The sequence below is a fragment of the Pseudophryne corroboree genome, chromosome 7 (assembly GCF_028390025.1).
Source record: "Pseudophryne corroboree isolate aPseCor3 chromosome 7, aPseCor3.hap2, whole genome shotgun sequence".
NCBI classification, from domain to species: Eukaryota; Metazoa; Chordata; class Amphibia; order Anura; family Myobatrachidae; genus Pseudophryne; species Pseudophryne corroboree.
In genome coordinates, this window is record NC_086450.1 from 403,180,774 (window position 1) to 403,197,414 (window position 16,641).

Consider the following 16,641-nt stretch of genomic DNA (forward strand, 5'->3'; position numbering starts at 1 on the left):
ATAGCCACTGCCAGAAATACCCACCCATAGCCACCGCCAGAAATACCCACCCATAGCCACCGCTAGAAATACCCGGCCACGGCCACTGCCAGAAATACCCAGTCATGGCCACTGCCAGAAATACCCAGCCATGGCCACCGCCAGAAATACCCAGCCATAGCCACCGCATCCTGCTGGGATTAATAAATAGGGTAAATACCAGCATCCAGGGTAAAACTGACCTTATCAGGGTTTAGGGTTCTTTTCTCTATGATGAATAACGTTGAAGAGCTGAAACTTCATTCACTGTCAAAAGAAATTCCTGCCATACATTCTATGGTATTATGGTGAATTTGCCAGTACAGAAATATTGTGGCATCTAGTAACGCGTAGCAGAGCTGTGACAGATCATCTGGTCACTAAGAAAAATATCCCTGGTTGTGAAGGGGTTAAGACATCAATATCGTATTGAAAACAGTTTTATATTTCTGTAATGTACTGTGACTGCAGATTGCTTTCATCATATCGGTGTTTCCAGTAATATCAATGTCACCGTGTGGTTTAGTTATGTCAATATTTTCTCTACACAATCTAGTGCTATTCTACTAGTGTTTTGTGTAGCTGTACTATTTGTCTTTTGAGGGTTTTTTGTTTTGTTTTTTTCTTGCCAGACACCATTGTGCAGTATAATCCATCACTCTGGAAGGGATGCAGTTAAAATGTGGGCTGTCAGGATCCCGGCATTCAGGATACCGACGCCAGAATCCCAACAGCCACTGAAATACCGACACACGCAATCCCGCCCAGCGCCCGGTATACCCACTCGGTTGGTGGGTCCATGTCACCAACCGAGTGGGAATACAGTAGATCCTGTGGTGAGCAAAGCGAGCCACCGGGCCCGAAGTGTGGCGATCGCCATACTCCAGGCAGATGGGATACCGAGGTCTGTATACTGACAGCCGGCATTCCGTGTGCCGGTAAATCATACCAGACCCTCTGGAAGGCTGTATAGTGGTTTGCTGTATGCCTTCGTCTTTTATACTGTATAGGTAACTCGTATTTTAATGTAAACACCAGAAAAGAGGCGCGTTTAAAGATATGTAGAAATATGATCAGGTTGCTACTCCCTATCCAATATGGGTTGCTAAGCCCAAGAAGAGTATACAGATAGACAAAAAAAGGGGGAGAGAAGGGGGAGTACAGAGGATTGTATATTCACAGATTCTAATTAGTGAAAAACATATACCGGTGTATACAATAATGACGGCAAGATACATAAAAAATAAAAAGTTAAAAGAAGATACTCTGTCTTTAAAAATAATGAGACACCAGGGATCCTATAGAGTATTGGATTAAGCCACACATCGGGATGCAGTGAATTTACCGGCGGTCAGGAGACGGATGCCAGATTCCCGACAGCCGGTGAAATGGTTCCGACTTGGGTGTTGGTCCGCGGCAACACCCGTGAGGGAATATATTCGCTCGCCACTGGGCCCGAAGCATGGCGAGCGTAGCGAGCCCGCCACGGGACTTGCTGCGCTTGCCGCCAAGATTCCGGTTGTCGGAATTCTGGCGTAGGTCTCCTTGCATACCGGACCCCACACAGCATATGAAATGTTTTTTTCAAATAGTAGGGATGACGTGTGAAATAGTTTTCAAGGGCCTTAACGCGTTTCTTGGCCCTTTGTGTCCAGCCGTTTCCTCAGAAGGAATGAATCGTGACACGGGTGGGAGGCACATATAGAAACCGTTGTAATTCCTACACCGTTCACCTGATTTGGATGTAAATACCCTCAAATTAAAGCGGAAAGTCTACAGTTAAAGCACATCTTGTTTGTTTCATTTCAATTCCATTGTGGTGGTGTACAGAGCCGAAAATATGAGAATTGTGTCGATGTCCCAATATTTATGGACCTGACTGTATATATATATATATATATATATATATATATATATATATATATATACTGTATAGATACACAAACCGAAAACCCAGCACTCACCATAGCAAGCTCACTTATCCTCAACAGCAAGTGCTGTGGTTTTATATGTGTGTGTGTGTGTGTGTGTGTGTGTGTGTGTATGGATATAGATATATATATATTTTTTATTTATATATATATATATATATATATATATATACACACACATATATTAACAATTAACAAAATGCGAAGTGAATGAACAGAAGAGAAGTCTCAATCACATCAGTATTTGGTGTGACCACCCTTTGCTTTGAAAACGCCATCACTTCTTCTAGGTACACATGCACAGTTTTTGAAGGAACTCGGCAGGGAGGTTGTTCCAGGAATCATTGAGAACTAACCACAGGGGATCGGTATGAGATCCAGCCGCCCAGGATGTCAGGACCCCGACTTCGGCATCCCGAGCGGTGGAATGCTGGCAGGGGGGCGAGCGCAACTAACCCCTTTGCGGGCTCGGTGGCAATTCTCCCTCAATGGGTGATTCCCAGGGGGAATCACCTATCTCGCCACTATACCGGCGGTGGTATGGTGGCCCTGTCGGGATCCCGGTGGCGGTATTGTGACAGCCGGGATCCTGACTATCGGTATGCTGACTGCATACCAACCACAGATCTTCTGTGGATGTAGGCTTGTTTAAATCCTTCTATCTTCATGTAATCCCAGTACTCTGTGTGTGTGTATGTGTTCGTGTGTACGTGTGTGTATGTATATATATAGAGAGAGAGAGAGCATTTGAGAGAGAGATCTTATTTTGTTTCTTCTTTTTTTTAACATAGGTCAATAGACTGGCCGTGAATAGATGATGTTATTTATAGAAATAACAACAGTCTTTGTTGCCATATTTTGGGTTCTGAAAACCTATTGTGTTTCTCACCTGTTCTAGGATCCTGTCCACAGCTGGGAAACACCTGTCTGAGTCTTACAGCCCACGCAGCCTTACCGGCATGCAGGAATCCAGTGCCACTGAGCGCAAGAGCAGCAGAAACCCTTGGCAGGAGTACAACTATCTGCAGAAGGGCGACCCAGCAGAGTATGGCAGCCTGATGGAGACATTGTACATGCTGAAGGTGATGTATGCACTGAGCTTTCTACTCACCCATTTGCTGTTTAGTCACCATCAGTGTAAAAAGCCAAAACCTACCTAGGACAATGGTTCCCTGATCATAGTGAGCGATCAGTAATGTGTGTTACACAATGTTTACTATTATAGCAGGCTTCATTCCTCCATTATTTGTTACTCAGATTTCTCTTCTTTCATTAAACATTAGATGCACTTTCCATTATACAGTACCCTTATCCTGCACTGAAATGGTAAGCAGAACCTCACAGCGGAACCAATATTAGAAGGAACCAAGATAATACATGAACAGAAAAGAATTTCCAGAGGGTGCTAGTCAATTACAGAATTATATCCTGTTTTCAATAAATTGTCCATATATGGAGAGGAAGAGATGATGATTGGTTGAAGATAGCAGCTAGTTTTCTTATGTCAACGTCTCTTCACTATAATTATCAGTATAGTCCAAAAATGGAGGTCGAGAGAATCCTGTGGAGATACCTTTTCACTAAAGAATCACCCAAAATAGGTTAAATGGACAATCATTAAAAGATCCAAATGTTTATTCTTAATTAAAAAGTTTTTTACATTTAAAAAAAAAAAAAACGTGTAGATTACGTACATATAAAATTAGAATGAAGTCAGTAGGCCATGGCCAATACAGGAGAGATGACACCAAATCCCACCTCCACATTGTTCAGTTGCGAGCTCAAGGTAGAATCCTTACAGGAAGGACTATGGGCATTGAGCTGATACAGCCCTACACGTTTGGTCCCGATAAGGACTTCTTCAGGGGTAGGTATCTTAAGAAATGGGTGAATATATCAATTAAAATGGAGGAATGACAGATCTTCTATGGATTACATAAATTTGAAAGGTACATACATATACAGAAGTCAAGACAACCCTTTTGTGGTCTTGACCAATATTCAGGAGAGCACAGGCTATCATTTCTATAGGAACTATTACCTCACCCCTCATTGTTATCATTGGCTCCTTGTATATGCCTAGGCTATTTTTTTGCATGAATGTTCAATCAGTCCTCCAGATGGCGACACCAGTATGTATAGTGGATAATAGTGAGATAATTGCTCGTCATGGTCCTGTGACAGATTACCTTTCTGCATGTTCTGAGCCTCAGAATTCCTTGTCCAGAGAGCTTATTGATCTCCAATGCTTTGTATACACCTCTTTCAGGAGAAGGGAGCAGTCAACACCAGTCTTCTATCCACCGCCCGCTCTGCTCTCACGCGCCAGAACCAGGTAGCCCACCAACTGGCGTTTGATTCCGTCTTCCTGAAGATAAAGCAGCAACTTCTGCTGGTGCCCAAGATGGAGGTAAGTGCTAAGTTCTACATTCCCCTGGGGACAGTTGCTGTATTTTGGAGGTCTGGGTTTGTGGGTAAGGTGGCTGCGCACATCCACACCAGATTTTTTCCGACAAACAGGTCCAGTGTCCAGTTTATACACACATAAGGGAAGATGTATCAAACCTTCAACAGAGATAAAGTTGAGAAGATGCCCAGTTGCTCAGATTCTAGCAATCATCTAACACAGTTTATAACATGACAGCTGAGAGTATTAGATGCCACCACACATTGCCCTCTATAGTAGTGCCACCACACACTGCCCCTCCATAGTAATTCCACACATTGACCCCCACAGCAATTAAGTTTATTAAAAATACACTGGCTCCTACCAGTGAGTCAGAAGATGTGAAGTTCAGCTTTTCCTCCACCTGCCTCAGCGGCAGGAGTTTATGCAGCTGGAGTGTCAACAGCACTTATCAGTGAGGAGCAGGGAGCTGCACTAGGTGAGCAAGCTGACGGGAAGGCAACGTGGTATGTGTGTGTGACCTATGAGTCATATAGCATTTGCATAGGTCCCTGCTATAAATGACCATGGATAGCAGAGGTTGGTTGGGATATGTGGGGCCTGTATCGAAAGCACTATGCGTTTATACTGTTTAATTCCTGTAAATAATGCGACAACCTCACACTTCCGGTGCTCTATGCATTTTCTCACCAGAGCTGGGGCTATGAGGAATCCGGGGAAACGCTGACAGAAGATCTGCCCACATTTAGTCTCACTCCCCTGGAATACATCAGTAACGTAAGTGTGTAACGGAAGCAGCTAGTTGTATTCTATAGGGACAGTCATTGCGGAGGCAGCCACTGTCTCACCAGTTACATACCCTCTGTGTACAATGCCACTACAATTATCACCATACCCACCATGAAGGTCTGTTTCCAGATGTCTGTACAAGGTGGTTAATGTCGCCCATGTTTTTTAGATTGGCCAGTACCTCATGTCCCTGCCTCTACATCTGGAGCCTTTTGTGACCCCAGAAGACTCCACTCTGGAACTGGCATTGCATGCTGGGAAACTGCCCTATCCTCCTGAACAAGGTGAGTGCACAGTAACTGGCACCTAAGCCGGTGAGATTGGTCATTTAGCTGGATGATTTATAAGTAAATTACACCTGCACCTATTCACTTCTTAATGTCTTTCAGCTGCCAAGTTGTCTGTAATAATGTCAACCAAATAAACATACTGTACAGTCTCCCGCAGCGCATGCACCCAGAGAACATGCAAAACCTAGCCAAACATTCACACGTTACAGAGTAATCAGAATCTCCCTGCTCTGCAATGTTATCTAGGTGCATTAACCGGTATCTGGTCTATAGCTCTACATTCAATAGGTCGACCACTAATGGTCGACATGCATTAGGTCAACAGGGTCAAAGGTCACAGGGTTTTTACATTTTATACAACTTTTGCAGCACTTACTATCCGTGTCACAAACTATTACCTTTAGTAACCTTGTGGCAAGCGTAGTGAGCCATCGAGCCCGAAGCGTGGCGAGCAAAGCGAGCCTGCGAGGGGCCGCATTTCATAAAATTGACTATCCATGTCACAAACTATCACCGTTAGTAGTAACCTTGTGGCGAGCGAAGCGGAGCAAGCCACCGCGCCCGAAGTGGAGCGAGCGAAGCAAGCCTGCAAGGGGACACATTTCAAAAAAATTGGGGTTTAAAAAATATTTAAAAACACAAAACACCAAAAACATTTTCTGTGTCGACCTTTTGACCCTGTTGACCTAATGACTGTCGACCTAAAGACGGTCTATCTTTTTAATGTCTATCTTCTGTATCAGAACCACATTAACCAGTTACGTTATAGCTGTCTCCCTAATCTGATTACTTAGATAAAGTGCATAGATATGAGGAGTGTGCAATAAGTTTCTGGATGTAGAGTACATAGGTAGAGTAGACGCAATCTGACTGTCTGGCTGTGAACCGTAATTTCTGTCGAAAAGTTCTTGTGAAATGTCAGGGCATAGAGCCTTATTTAAGCAGCACTGCACACAGAAGAAGTCACCATGTTCACAAACTTGTTATGGAGCTCAACAGAAGACATTGGAGAGCCACGATCTTCTAGGACAGTGATTTTCAACCTTTTTTTACTCGCGGCACACCAAACAATATTTTAAAATTGCCAAGGCACACCATCAGTTCCCCACAGAAAAAAACAAAACACACACATTGTTCCTCTACAGTAAAAAAAAAAAAAATCCACACATACATTGGCCTACACAGAAAAAACAAATCACATTGCGCCCCACATAAATCTTGTTGCTCCCCACATAAATCCTATTGCTCCCCACATAAATTATTCACATTGTTCCCCCCATAAATCCTTATTCTCCCCACATAAATTCTATTGAAATCCTGTTGTACCCCACAGGAGAAATAAAATAACAAATATTATCAGCTGTCCTCCTCCCTGTCCCTCAGTGGCGGGAGTGGTTCATAGTTCTGCGAATACTGAGCAGTGGGCGGTCGGGCAGGTGTGGATGTGGGGTAGGCAAGGAAAGCTGTGTAAGCAGGTGGGAACTGGAAGATGTGTATGCAGGCGGGTGGGCTGGCTGGGTGGTGAGACGCGGCGGCCGTGACCTATGATATCACATCGTTTTCAAGGCATAGGTCATGGCCGGAGCACGACTGATCCTCTAAGAAGAGCCTAGGCCAACAGTTCACTCTGAAGGTGCAGGAAGCTGCTCTGGCTCCGCGGCACACCTTGCAACTTGTCGCGGCACACTAGTGTGCCATGGCACACTGGTTGAAAAAGCCTGTTCTAGGACTACAAGAAAGGTCTGTGACAGCAGGAAAGCTTTGACTTATTGCGAGATGCTTTTGGGGATGAAGCACCTCCCTGAACCACTGTGATTGAGTAGTTGGCTGAATTTCGGCACGGGAGACGGTCCCTGGAAGACGAGGAGTGGTGAAGCCAACCTGTGGCAGCCATCATCAAGGACAACATTGCTGCCGTGCGGGTCAGAGTTGAGGTGGACGCCAGGGTGAACGTGGCCCACTTAGAGAACGAGATAAGCATTTAACTGGAATCCATCCATTTGATACTCCATGAAAAGTTTGGCCTGAGCAAGGTTTCTGCACGCTGGGTGCCCATCAGTTGTCTTGAGAGCAGAAGAAGACTAGGGTAATTTGGTACAGCAACATGCTGGCCAGGTTGGATGGCAGATGGTCAAACTCTGGGAGATCATCAGTGGTGATGAATCCTGGATCTACAGTTTTCAACTCCGAGATTAAACAAAACAGTCGGACCAGTCTACCTCATTTGGAGGTGCGCCTTCATAGAAGTTCCGACATGAGTGCAGAGTAGCCAAGCTGATGATGGCAATTTTTGTGGCCAAGACTAGTCATGTAGCTACCTTATCACTCGAGCATAAGCTCACCATCACTGGGGACTGGTATGCCAACCAATGTCTGCCGTAAGTGCTGGAAGCCATTTCCAGGTGCTGTCCGAGAACTTACACTCATGGTGCCCTTCTCCATAACAGTAATTCCCCTGCGCACAAGTCCAGGAATGTGGTGGATTTTGTGGCCCCTGAACGCATAAAGGAACTGGTCACCTTGCCCCCTACGACGACTTCTTGTTCCCACAAATCAAGTGCAAGATGCGTGGGATTTGTTTTAGTCACTGGACGCTGCAGTGGAGACCTTCATCCAGCATGTAAAAGACATACCTGCTTCAAACTGGTCAAGCTGCTTTGCCAAGTGGTTTGAGCACATGCAACTTTGCATAGACTCCTCTGGCGAATACTTTGAAAAAATGTAATGTTCACTTTGTAAATATAATACTTTTCTATACATCTGGAAACTTATTGCACACCCCTCATACATACAGAAAAAGTACAAAAAAGTACTTCGGGATCATCGGTTTAACTTTGACCAGATTATGGTATGTGTAGAGTTTGTGTGTTCTCATGTTTGTGTGGGATTCCTCTGGATGTTTCTTCCCCAGTCCAGAAACAGCCACAATATGTGTGTATGTGCTTGTAATAGGGGACATAGATTGTAAGCTGCACTGGTACAGGCAGTGGTGGATCTAGAGAGGGGAGGGCCCGTGTGAGCCTCCATACTGCCCCACCCCCCTCTCTTACCGGCGGACTTCCTCAGTAAATTCTGGTACTGTGTCTACTGTGCGTGATCTCTGAGAACATGGCACCATTTTAACTTTGATTTCTGTAGTGTGCGTGTAGGTAAGTATTGTGAATGGGTGCAGGGTGTGCGATCTGGACTCTTACTGGACGAGGGACCAGTGTGCACCGCACACCCTGCACCCAATACAGATGCACACATGGGTCAGGGACTGTTGTAAATGATTCCATATTCTATGTAAAGCGCTGTGTAATATGTAGGCACTATATAAATAAAGGTGATAAAATATAGAGTGCAGTGGCAATGATTTGTGTACATTCCAGGGGAAGAGACCCCAGAACTGGACAACATGGCCGATTACTGGCTGGGATCCCTGGCGAGAGCCACCATGCAGACGTACTGTGATGTCATCCTGCAGATCCCGATCCTGACACCACATTCCAGCAAGCAGCTTGCCACCGATATAGGTGAGACTGTGCTATTTCTATGTTACACTGGACTCACACAGATCCTTGTATATCTCTATGGAACTTCCCTTTTTTTCTGTACTAACCTTCTCCCATGGTACATTTCTAGATTATCTGATTAACGTCATGGATGCCCTGGGCTTGCAGCCCACACGCACTTTGCAGAACATTGTCACTCTGGTGAAGACCAAACCTGAAGAATACCGACAAGCTGCGAAGGCCATACCCAGGAAATTTTCCTCCTCCGTTGCAGCAATGAGAAGCATCGAGTACTGACCGGACGTTGCCCCACAGTCACCAGATAACAATCGGTTCACACACACTCTGTTGGAATACACACGTCATGGATTGGTCATGCCTGGTCACGTGGTGTCCACCCTACAACCTGACACTCAAAGGACTGCGGTGGTCGGAGATGTAACTTCTCTATCAGACAAGGCAAAGTACTGTAAACTTTACTGCCAATCAGCAATAAATATTTTATTAGTGACTTTTTCTTGTTGTATAGAAAACTTTATGCTTTTGAGGATATTTTTTAAAAGGAATTAAAGTCCATCTCTACTTTTGTGCCTCATTACCAGACTACAACACTTCTGTACATGGATTTACCCTACATAACAAATCCACTCTCCTAATATCCTGTGTTGATTACCCCCTTCCACATCATACACCACCAAACCTTCAGTCTGTATTTCTCCTCATGTCTCTCTCTCCATGGTCCACTAGATGGTGCCCGATGGAGCAATTCAAGTGTTGCTGGTGCTGACATTACTGTTACGTTATGTCACAATGATGATGAATTAAGTAGGTAAGTAATCAGCTGGAGGGGTTACAACACAGTCAGCCAATAAGAATTAGTGACACATAATCAGAAATGCACACATTTTTTCTTCAGGGTCCATAGTCTCCACAGGGTTAACCTTGGGGTATGTTGGTGGAGACCAGGACAGGCACCAAACAGCGACCCCTCTCTCCTCATACTCCGCCCACGGTGTAGGAAAAAACAATGGTTCCCTAATGCACACCGAGTGAAAATTATTACTACATAATACAGGTTGAGTATCCCTTATCCAAAATGCTTGGGACCAGAGGTATTTTGGATATGGGATTTTTCCGTATTTTGGAATAATTGCATACCATAATGAGATATCATGGTGATGGGACCCAAGTCTAAGCACAAAATACATTTATGTTACATATACACCTTATACACACAGCCGGAAGGTAATTTTAGCCAATATTTTTTGTAACTTTGTGCATTGAACAAAGTGTATCTACATTCACACAATTCATTTATGTTTCATATACACCTTATACACACAGCCTGAAGGTCATTTAATACAATATTATTAATAACTTTGTGTATTAAACAAAGTTTGTGTACATTGAGCCTTCAGAAAACAAAGGTTTCACTATTTCACTCTCACTCAAAAAAGTCCGTATTTCGGAATATTCCGTATTTCGGAATATTTGGATATGGGATACTCAACCTGTAGTCAGATAATACGGAGATCTTGGTTGCGTATATCTGCAGATATAGGGTTAAGCCCCCAGGCCGATCGACAAGGCCTCTCCGTCACTGGGGGGTCCCTAATACTAGGTATGGGTCCGGGGTGCAGGACCCCATAACGTCGGCACAGGTCGGCTACCCCAGGTCAGCACACAGGTGAGAGTTAATAAGGGTTAATAAGAAGCACATAAGTGCTATGTAAGTGGTGTGATTAAAATAATACAAAAATATATACAAAGTGATAGGGAAATTCAGAAGTGTTAATAAAGTGTTAGGGTGTGCCGACCTGAAGCAGCCCAGCCATACCGACACAGGGGCCACCATACCCCACCCCCACCCCATAAATAATTACAAATATGTCTGGGTTGAATTCCCAGTGTAAGGCCACATGGTAATGGTTCCTACAGCATCTGAGAGCCAGCTTACCTGGAGACACCCCTGGCTTCTCCTGTGGCAGTCTGAAGTCAGCAATCCCTCCTAATGCTGACCCATCCATGCCTCTCAATACAATACAAAAAATGGTGAGCTGCTCAATCAGATAGTGATGTCACTCAGGTGCTAAAAGGGAGGGGTAATTCTGTGTAGGAAAAAACAATAGTTCCCTAATGCACACCGAGTGAAAATTATTACTACATAATAGTCAGATAATACGGAGATCTTGGTTGCGTATATCTGCAGATATAGGGTTAAGCCCCCAGGCCGATCGACAAGGCCTCTCCGTCACTGGGGGGTCCCTAATACTAGGTATGGGTCCGGGGTGCAGGACCCCATAACGTCGGCTACCCCAGGTCAGCACACAGGTGAGAGTTAATAAGGGTTAATAAGAAGCACAGAAGTGCTATGTAGGTGGTGTGATTAAAATAATACAAAAATATATACAAAGTGATAGGGAAAATCATAAGTGTTAATAAAGTGTTAGGGTGTGCCGACCTGAAGCAGCCCAGCCATACCGACACAGGGGCCACCCCACCCCACCCCCACCCCATAAATAATTACAAATATGTCTGGGTTGAATTCCTAGTGTAAGGCCACATGGTAATGGCTCCTACAGCATCTGAGAGCCAGCTTACCTGGAGATACCCCTGGCTTCTCCTGTGGCAGTCTGAAGTCAGCAATCCCTCCTAATGCTGACCCATCCATGCCTCTCAATACAATACAAAAAATGGTGAGCTGCTCAATCAGATAGTGATGTTACTCAGGTGCTAAAAGGGAGGGGTAATTCTGTGTAGGAAAAAACAATGGTTCCCTAATGCACACCGAGTGAAAATTATTACTACATAATAGTCAGATAATACAGAGATCTTGGTTGCGTATATCTGCAGATATAGGGTTAAGCCCCCAGGCCGATCGACAAGGCCTCTCCGTCACTGGGGTCCCTAATACTAGGTATGGGTCCGGGGTGCAGGACCCCATAACGTCGGCACAGGTCGGCTACCCCAGGTCAGCACACAGGTGGAGACCAGGACAGGCACCAAACAGCGACCCCTCTCTCCTCATACTCCGCCCACAGCTCAGGCTCCTCAGTTTTTGTTTTGTGCCAGCAGGAGCTGGTCATCGTTTTACAGTGGGGCTGCATTCTGCAGTCCGAGCTTTTCTATTTTTTTTCTTTTTACAATTTTTTTTACAAGTTTATCCTTTTTTTTTTTTTTTTTTTACTGAGCAAGCAATGCTAGGCAGTCCTTTGGATGACAGCACTGCTGCCCCATCAAGGGTATCCTGGACTGCAACCGGACACTCGGGGACAGGTCAGATTGCGGCAGTCCATACCGAAGGACCGGTGGTTGCTGATGTAGACCTAGACCATTGCGCGAGCCTTGGACTTCACTAGACCACCAGGGCGCACATAATAGGATTTTGGTTACCTACCGGTAAATCCTTTTCTCGTAGTCCGTAGAGGATGCTGGGGTCCACATTAGTACCATGGGGTATAGACGGGTCCACTAGAAGCCATTGGCACTTTTAAGAGTTTGAGAGTGTGAGCTGGCTCCTCCGTCTATGCCCCTCCTACCAGACTCAGTCTAGAAACTGTGCCTGAGGAGACGGACATCTTCGAGAGAGGATTTAACACAGATAGTGGCGAGATTCATACCAGCTCACACATACAAGTCACATCAAGCTAGCTTAGCTTGAAAACTCAGCAACTGCTGAAACATTACTTACCAAGTAATAATGCAGTACATAACTAAACAAAGTCGTACTGAACTAGATAACGATTGCAGGAAAATAAAGCGCTGGGCGGGCGCCCAGCATCCTCTATGGACTACGAGAAAAGGATTTACCGGTAGGTAACCAAAATCCTATTTTCTCTTACGTCCTAGAGGATGCTGGGGTCCACATTAGTACCATGGGGATGTACCAAAGCTCCCAGAACGGGAGGGAGAGCGCGGAGGCTCCTGCAGAACTGATTGACTGAACTTCATATCATCAGAGGCCAAAGTATCGAACTTGTAAAACTTTGCAAACGTGTTCGACCCAGGCCAAGTTGCAGCTTGGCAAAGTTGCAATGCCGAGATACCCCGGGCAGCTGCCCAGGAAGACCCCACCTTATGAGTAGAGTGGGCCTTAACAGATTTTGGACACGGCAGTCCTGCCATAGAATAAGCGTGCTGGATAGTGAACCGAATCCAGCGAGAAATAGTCTGCTTAGAAGCAGGACACCCAATCTTCTTGGAATCATATAGGACAAACAGAGAGTCCGACTTTCTGTGACGAGAAGTTCTCTTCACATATATCTTGAGAGCCCTTACAACATCCAAGGACTTTGATGTAATTGAGGAGTCAGTAGCTACTGGCACCACAATAGGTTGGTTGATATGAAATGCCGACACAGCCTTCGGAAGAAACTGCTGACGTGTCCAGAGTTCAGCTCTATCTTCGTAGAAGATCAAGTAAGGACTTTTACAGGACAAAGCCCCTAATTCCGACACACGTCTAGCAGAAGCTAAGGCCAACAACGTGACCGCCTTCCAAGTAAGAAGTTTGACCTCAACCTCCTGTAGAGGTTCAAACCAATCCGACTGGAGAAACTGCAACACCACGTTAAGGTCCCAAGGCGCCGTAGGCGGTACAAAGGGAGGTTGGATGTGCAGAACTCCCTTCAAAAAAGTCTGAACCTCAGGGAGGGCAGCCAATTGTTTCTGGAAGAAGATGGAGAGGGACGAAATCTGGACCTTCACAGATCCCTACCTCAGGCCCATATCCACACCTGCTTGCAGGAAGAGGAGAAACCGTCCGAGTTGAAACTCCACCGTAGGAAGCTTCTTGGATTCACACCAAGAAACATATTTCTTCCAAATGCAATGGTAATGTTTAGACGGTACCCCTTTCCTAGCCTGTATCAGGGTAGGAATGACCTTCTTCGGAATGCCCTTCCGAGCTAGTATCAGGCGTTCAACCTCCATGCCGTCAAACGTAGCCACGGTAACTCTTCATAGGCGAACGGTCCCTGCAGCAGCAGATCCTCCCAAAGAGGAAGAGGCCTCGGCTCTTCCTGCAAGAGATTCAGAAGGTCCGCGTACCAAGCCCGCCTTGGCCAGTCCGGAGCAATGAGGATCGCCTGAACCCTTGATCTCCTTACAAGCTTTAGAACTCTTGGAATGAGTGGAAGAGGTGTAAACACATACACCGACCGGAACACCCACGGAGACACCAGGGCATCCACTTCCACTGCTTGTGGATCCCTCGACCTGGTACAGTAGCGTCAAAGCTTCATGTTGAGACGAGAGGCCATCATGTCTATTTGGGGTAACCCCCAAAGGTCTGTAATTTCCTTGAACACCTCCGGATGGAGACCCCATTCCCCTGGATGGAGATCGTGTCTGCTGAGGAAGTCTGCTTCCCAGTTGTCTACTCCGGGAATGAAGATTGCTGAGAGCGCCAACGCGTGTCTTTCTGCCCAGAGGATGATTCTTGTCACCTCTGACATTGCAGCTCTACTCTTCGTTCCACCCTGTCGGATTATGTTGGCCACTGTCGTTACATTGTCCGACCGCACTTGAATGGCCCAATTTCTTAGAAGATGGGCCGCCTTAAGAAGACGGCTGAAGACGGCTGAAGACGTTGTAGACGGCTCTTAGTTCCAGGATGTTGATGGGCAGGCCGGCTTCCAGACTTGACCACCTGCCCTTGAATGTTTCCCCCTGAGTGACTGTGCCCCAGCCCCGAAGGCTCACATCCGTGGTTAGAAGGGCCCAGTCCTGAATCCCGAACCTGCGGCCTTCCAGAAAGTGAGGCAATTGGAGCCACCAGAAGAGTGAAATCCTGGCCTTTGGCGACAGACGAATCCTCTGGTGCATGTGGAGATGAGATCCTGACCACTTGTCCAGGAGATCCAGTTGGAAGGCCCGAGCATGAAACCTCCCGTATTGGAGAGCCTCGTAAGAGGCCACCATCTTTCCCAAAAGGCGAATGCAGTGATGAACTGACACCCGGGCTGGCTTCAGGACATCCCGGACCATTGTTTGTATCACCAAAACACCTTTTCCTGTGACTTTGGGAGATTCAGAATCCAACCGTGGACTCTGAGTAGTTGTGTTGTGAAAACAATGGACTGCAACAGCTTCTCCTTGGACGAAGCCTTTATCAGCAGATCGTCCAGATATGGAATGATGTTCACCCCTTGTTTGCGGAGGAGAACCATCATCTCTGCCATCACCTTGGTGAACACCCTCGGTGCTGTTGAGAGGCCGAATGGCAGGGCCTAGAACTGGAAATGACAGTCCAATAATGCGAAACGGAGATAAGCCTGATGCGGCAGCCAAATCGGAATATGGAGGTATGCATCCTTGATATCCAGGGATACCAGGAATTCCCCCTCTTCCAGAACTGATATCACCGCCCTGAGAGACTCCATCTTGAACTTGAACTCCTTTAGAAAGGGGTTCAGTGATTTTAGGTTCAGAATGGGCCTGACCGAACCATCCGGTTTCGGTACCACGAAAAGGTTCGAATAGTAACCTGTGGTTTGTAAATGAGGAGGAACTGGTACAATGACCTGTGCCTCCACCAACTTCTGGACAGCTTCCTGTAGTACAGTTCTGTCTGCCAGTAGAACTGGCAAGCCTGATTTGAAAAATCGGTGAGGAGGAAGATTTTTAAATTCCAGCCTGTGTCCCTGGGTCACAATATCTATCACCCAGGGATCCAGGCCGGACGATACCCAGACGTGACTGAACTGTCTGAGTCTTGCCCCCACCGGCCCCACCTCCAGGCCGCGCGGTCCAACCTCATGCGGAGTACTTTGGAGTACCTGAAGCAGGCTTTGTTCCTGGGAACAGCCTTTCTAGGCTTGTTAGGCCGAAAGGACTGAGATACTGATGAAGAGAAGTATTTCTTCGGAGCAGGAGTAGCTGAGGGAAGAAACTGAGAATTACCCGCTGTAAGCGTGAATATCCACGCATCCAAAGCTTCCCCAAAGAGAGCCTGACCTGTGTAGGATAGTGACTCCACACTTTTCATGGATTCCGTGTCGGCAGTCCACTGGCGCAGCCACAGTCCCCGACCAGACAGAGTTCCCCCCCAAGAATGGCAAGAGAGAGACAGAGATTGGAGCCAACCTACAAACAGCGCTTTTACCAAAGGGAGACCCCTTGTCAGCGCTGACTGTGCCCCTTAATAGGATGCACAGTCGTATTGCAACCTCCCCCCTTCTACAACCCCCTGGTACTATTTACAGATAGCTGGAGTTGCTGTGGAGGGACATTCTTTCCTGGTCAGCGCTGTGCAGGCAGGAAAATGGCGCTGAAACACTGCTGGGTCCGCTCTGAGGAGAAGCTCCGCCCCCAAAATGGCGCTGTCTTCCCGCTCTACTTCTGCTTATTCTGGCCTGAGGATTTAGTGCTGGCTGAGATCCTGGGACCCCGACAGGCTTCTGGACCAGTGTAGGGTGTAGCTCTGGCTCAGGGCGCCCCTCACAGCGCCGCACCATGTACCGCTGAGCCATTGCCGCCATCTTCACACCGACCCCCCTCTTGCTAGGGGGGTCGGTGTCTCACTCGCCACCGATTCTTCAGCTCTGCAAGGGGGTGGTGGCATGCTGCTGGGGCAAGCGGTCCCCTGTGGCGGAGAACGATCAGACCCCTGTCCAGTCAGCGGAGACAGTGGCTCAGACCCCGCAGGGCGGACACTGCTCCCCCCTCCTCAGTCCCTTGCTGCAGGGAGGCTGTTGCCAGCAGCCTCCCTA

The 16,641-nt window shown here is 46.7% G+C and overlaps 1 protein-coding gene across 3 annotated transcripts in view; it reads left to right on the forward strand.

Moving 5' to 3' along the window:
• The window catches only part of COG7 (component of oligomeric golgi complex 7), a 151,381-nt gene extending 141,936 nt beyond the window's left edge, over positions 1 to 9,445 (forward strand). For all 3 annotated transcript variants that reach the window (XM_063934649.1, XM_063934650.1, XM_063934648.1), the window contains exons 13-18: positions 2,848 to 3,031; positions 4,219 to 4,359; positions 5,050 to 5,133; positions 5,315 to 5,429; positions 8,807 to 8,950; positions 9,060 to 9,445. In XM_063934649.1, the coding sequence (XP_063790719.1) occupies positions 2,848 to 3,031; positions 4,219 to 4,359; positions 5,050 to 5,133; positions 5,315 to 5,429; positions 8,807 to 8,950; positions 9,060 to 9,226 (835 nt within the window). In that variant the 3' untranslated portion in view covers positions 9,227 to 9,445. The remainder of the gene's footprint in view (positions 1 to 2,847; positions 3,032 to 4,218; positions 4,360 to 5,049; positions 5,134 to 5,314; positions 5,430 to 8,806; positions 8,951 to 9,059) is intronic.
• The last annotated feature ends 7,196 nt before the right edge of the window (positions 9,446 to 16,641 follow it).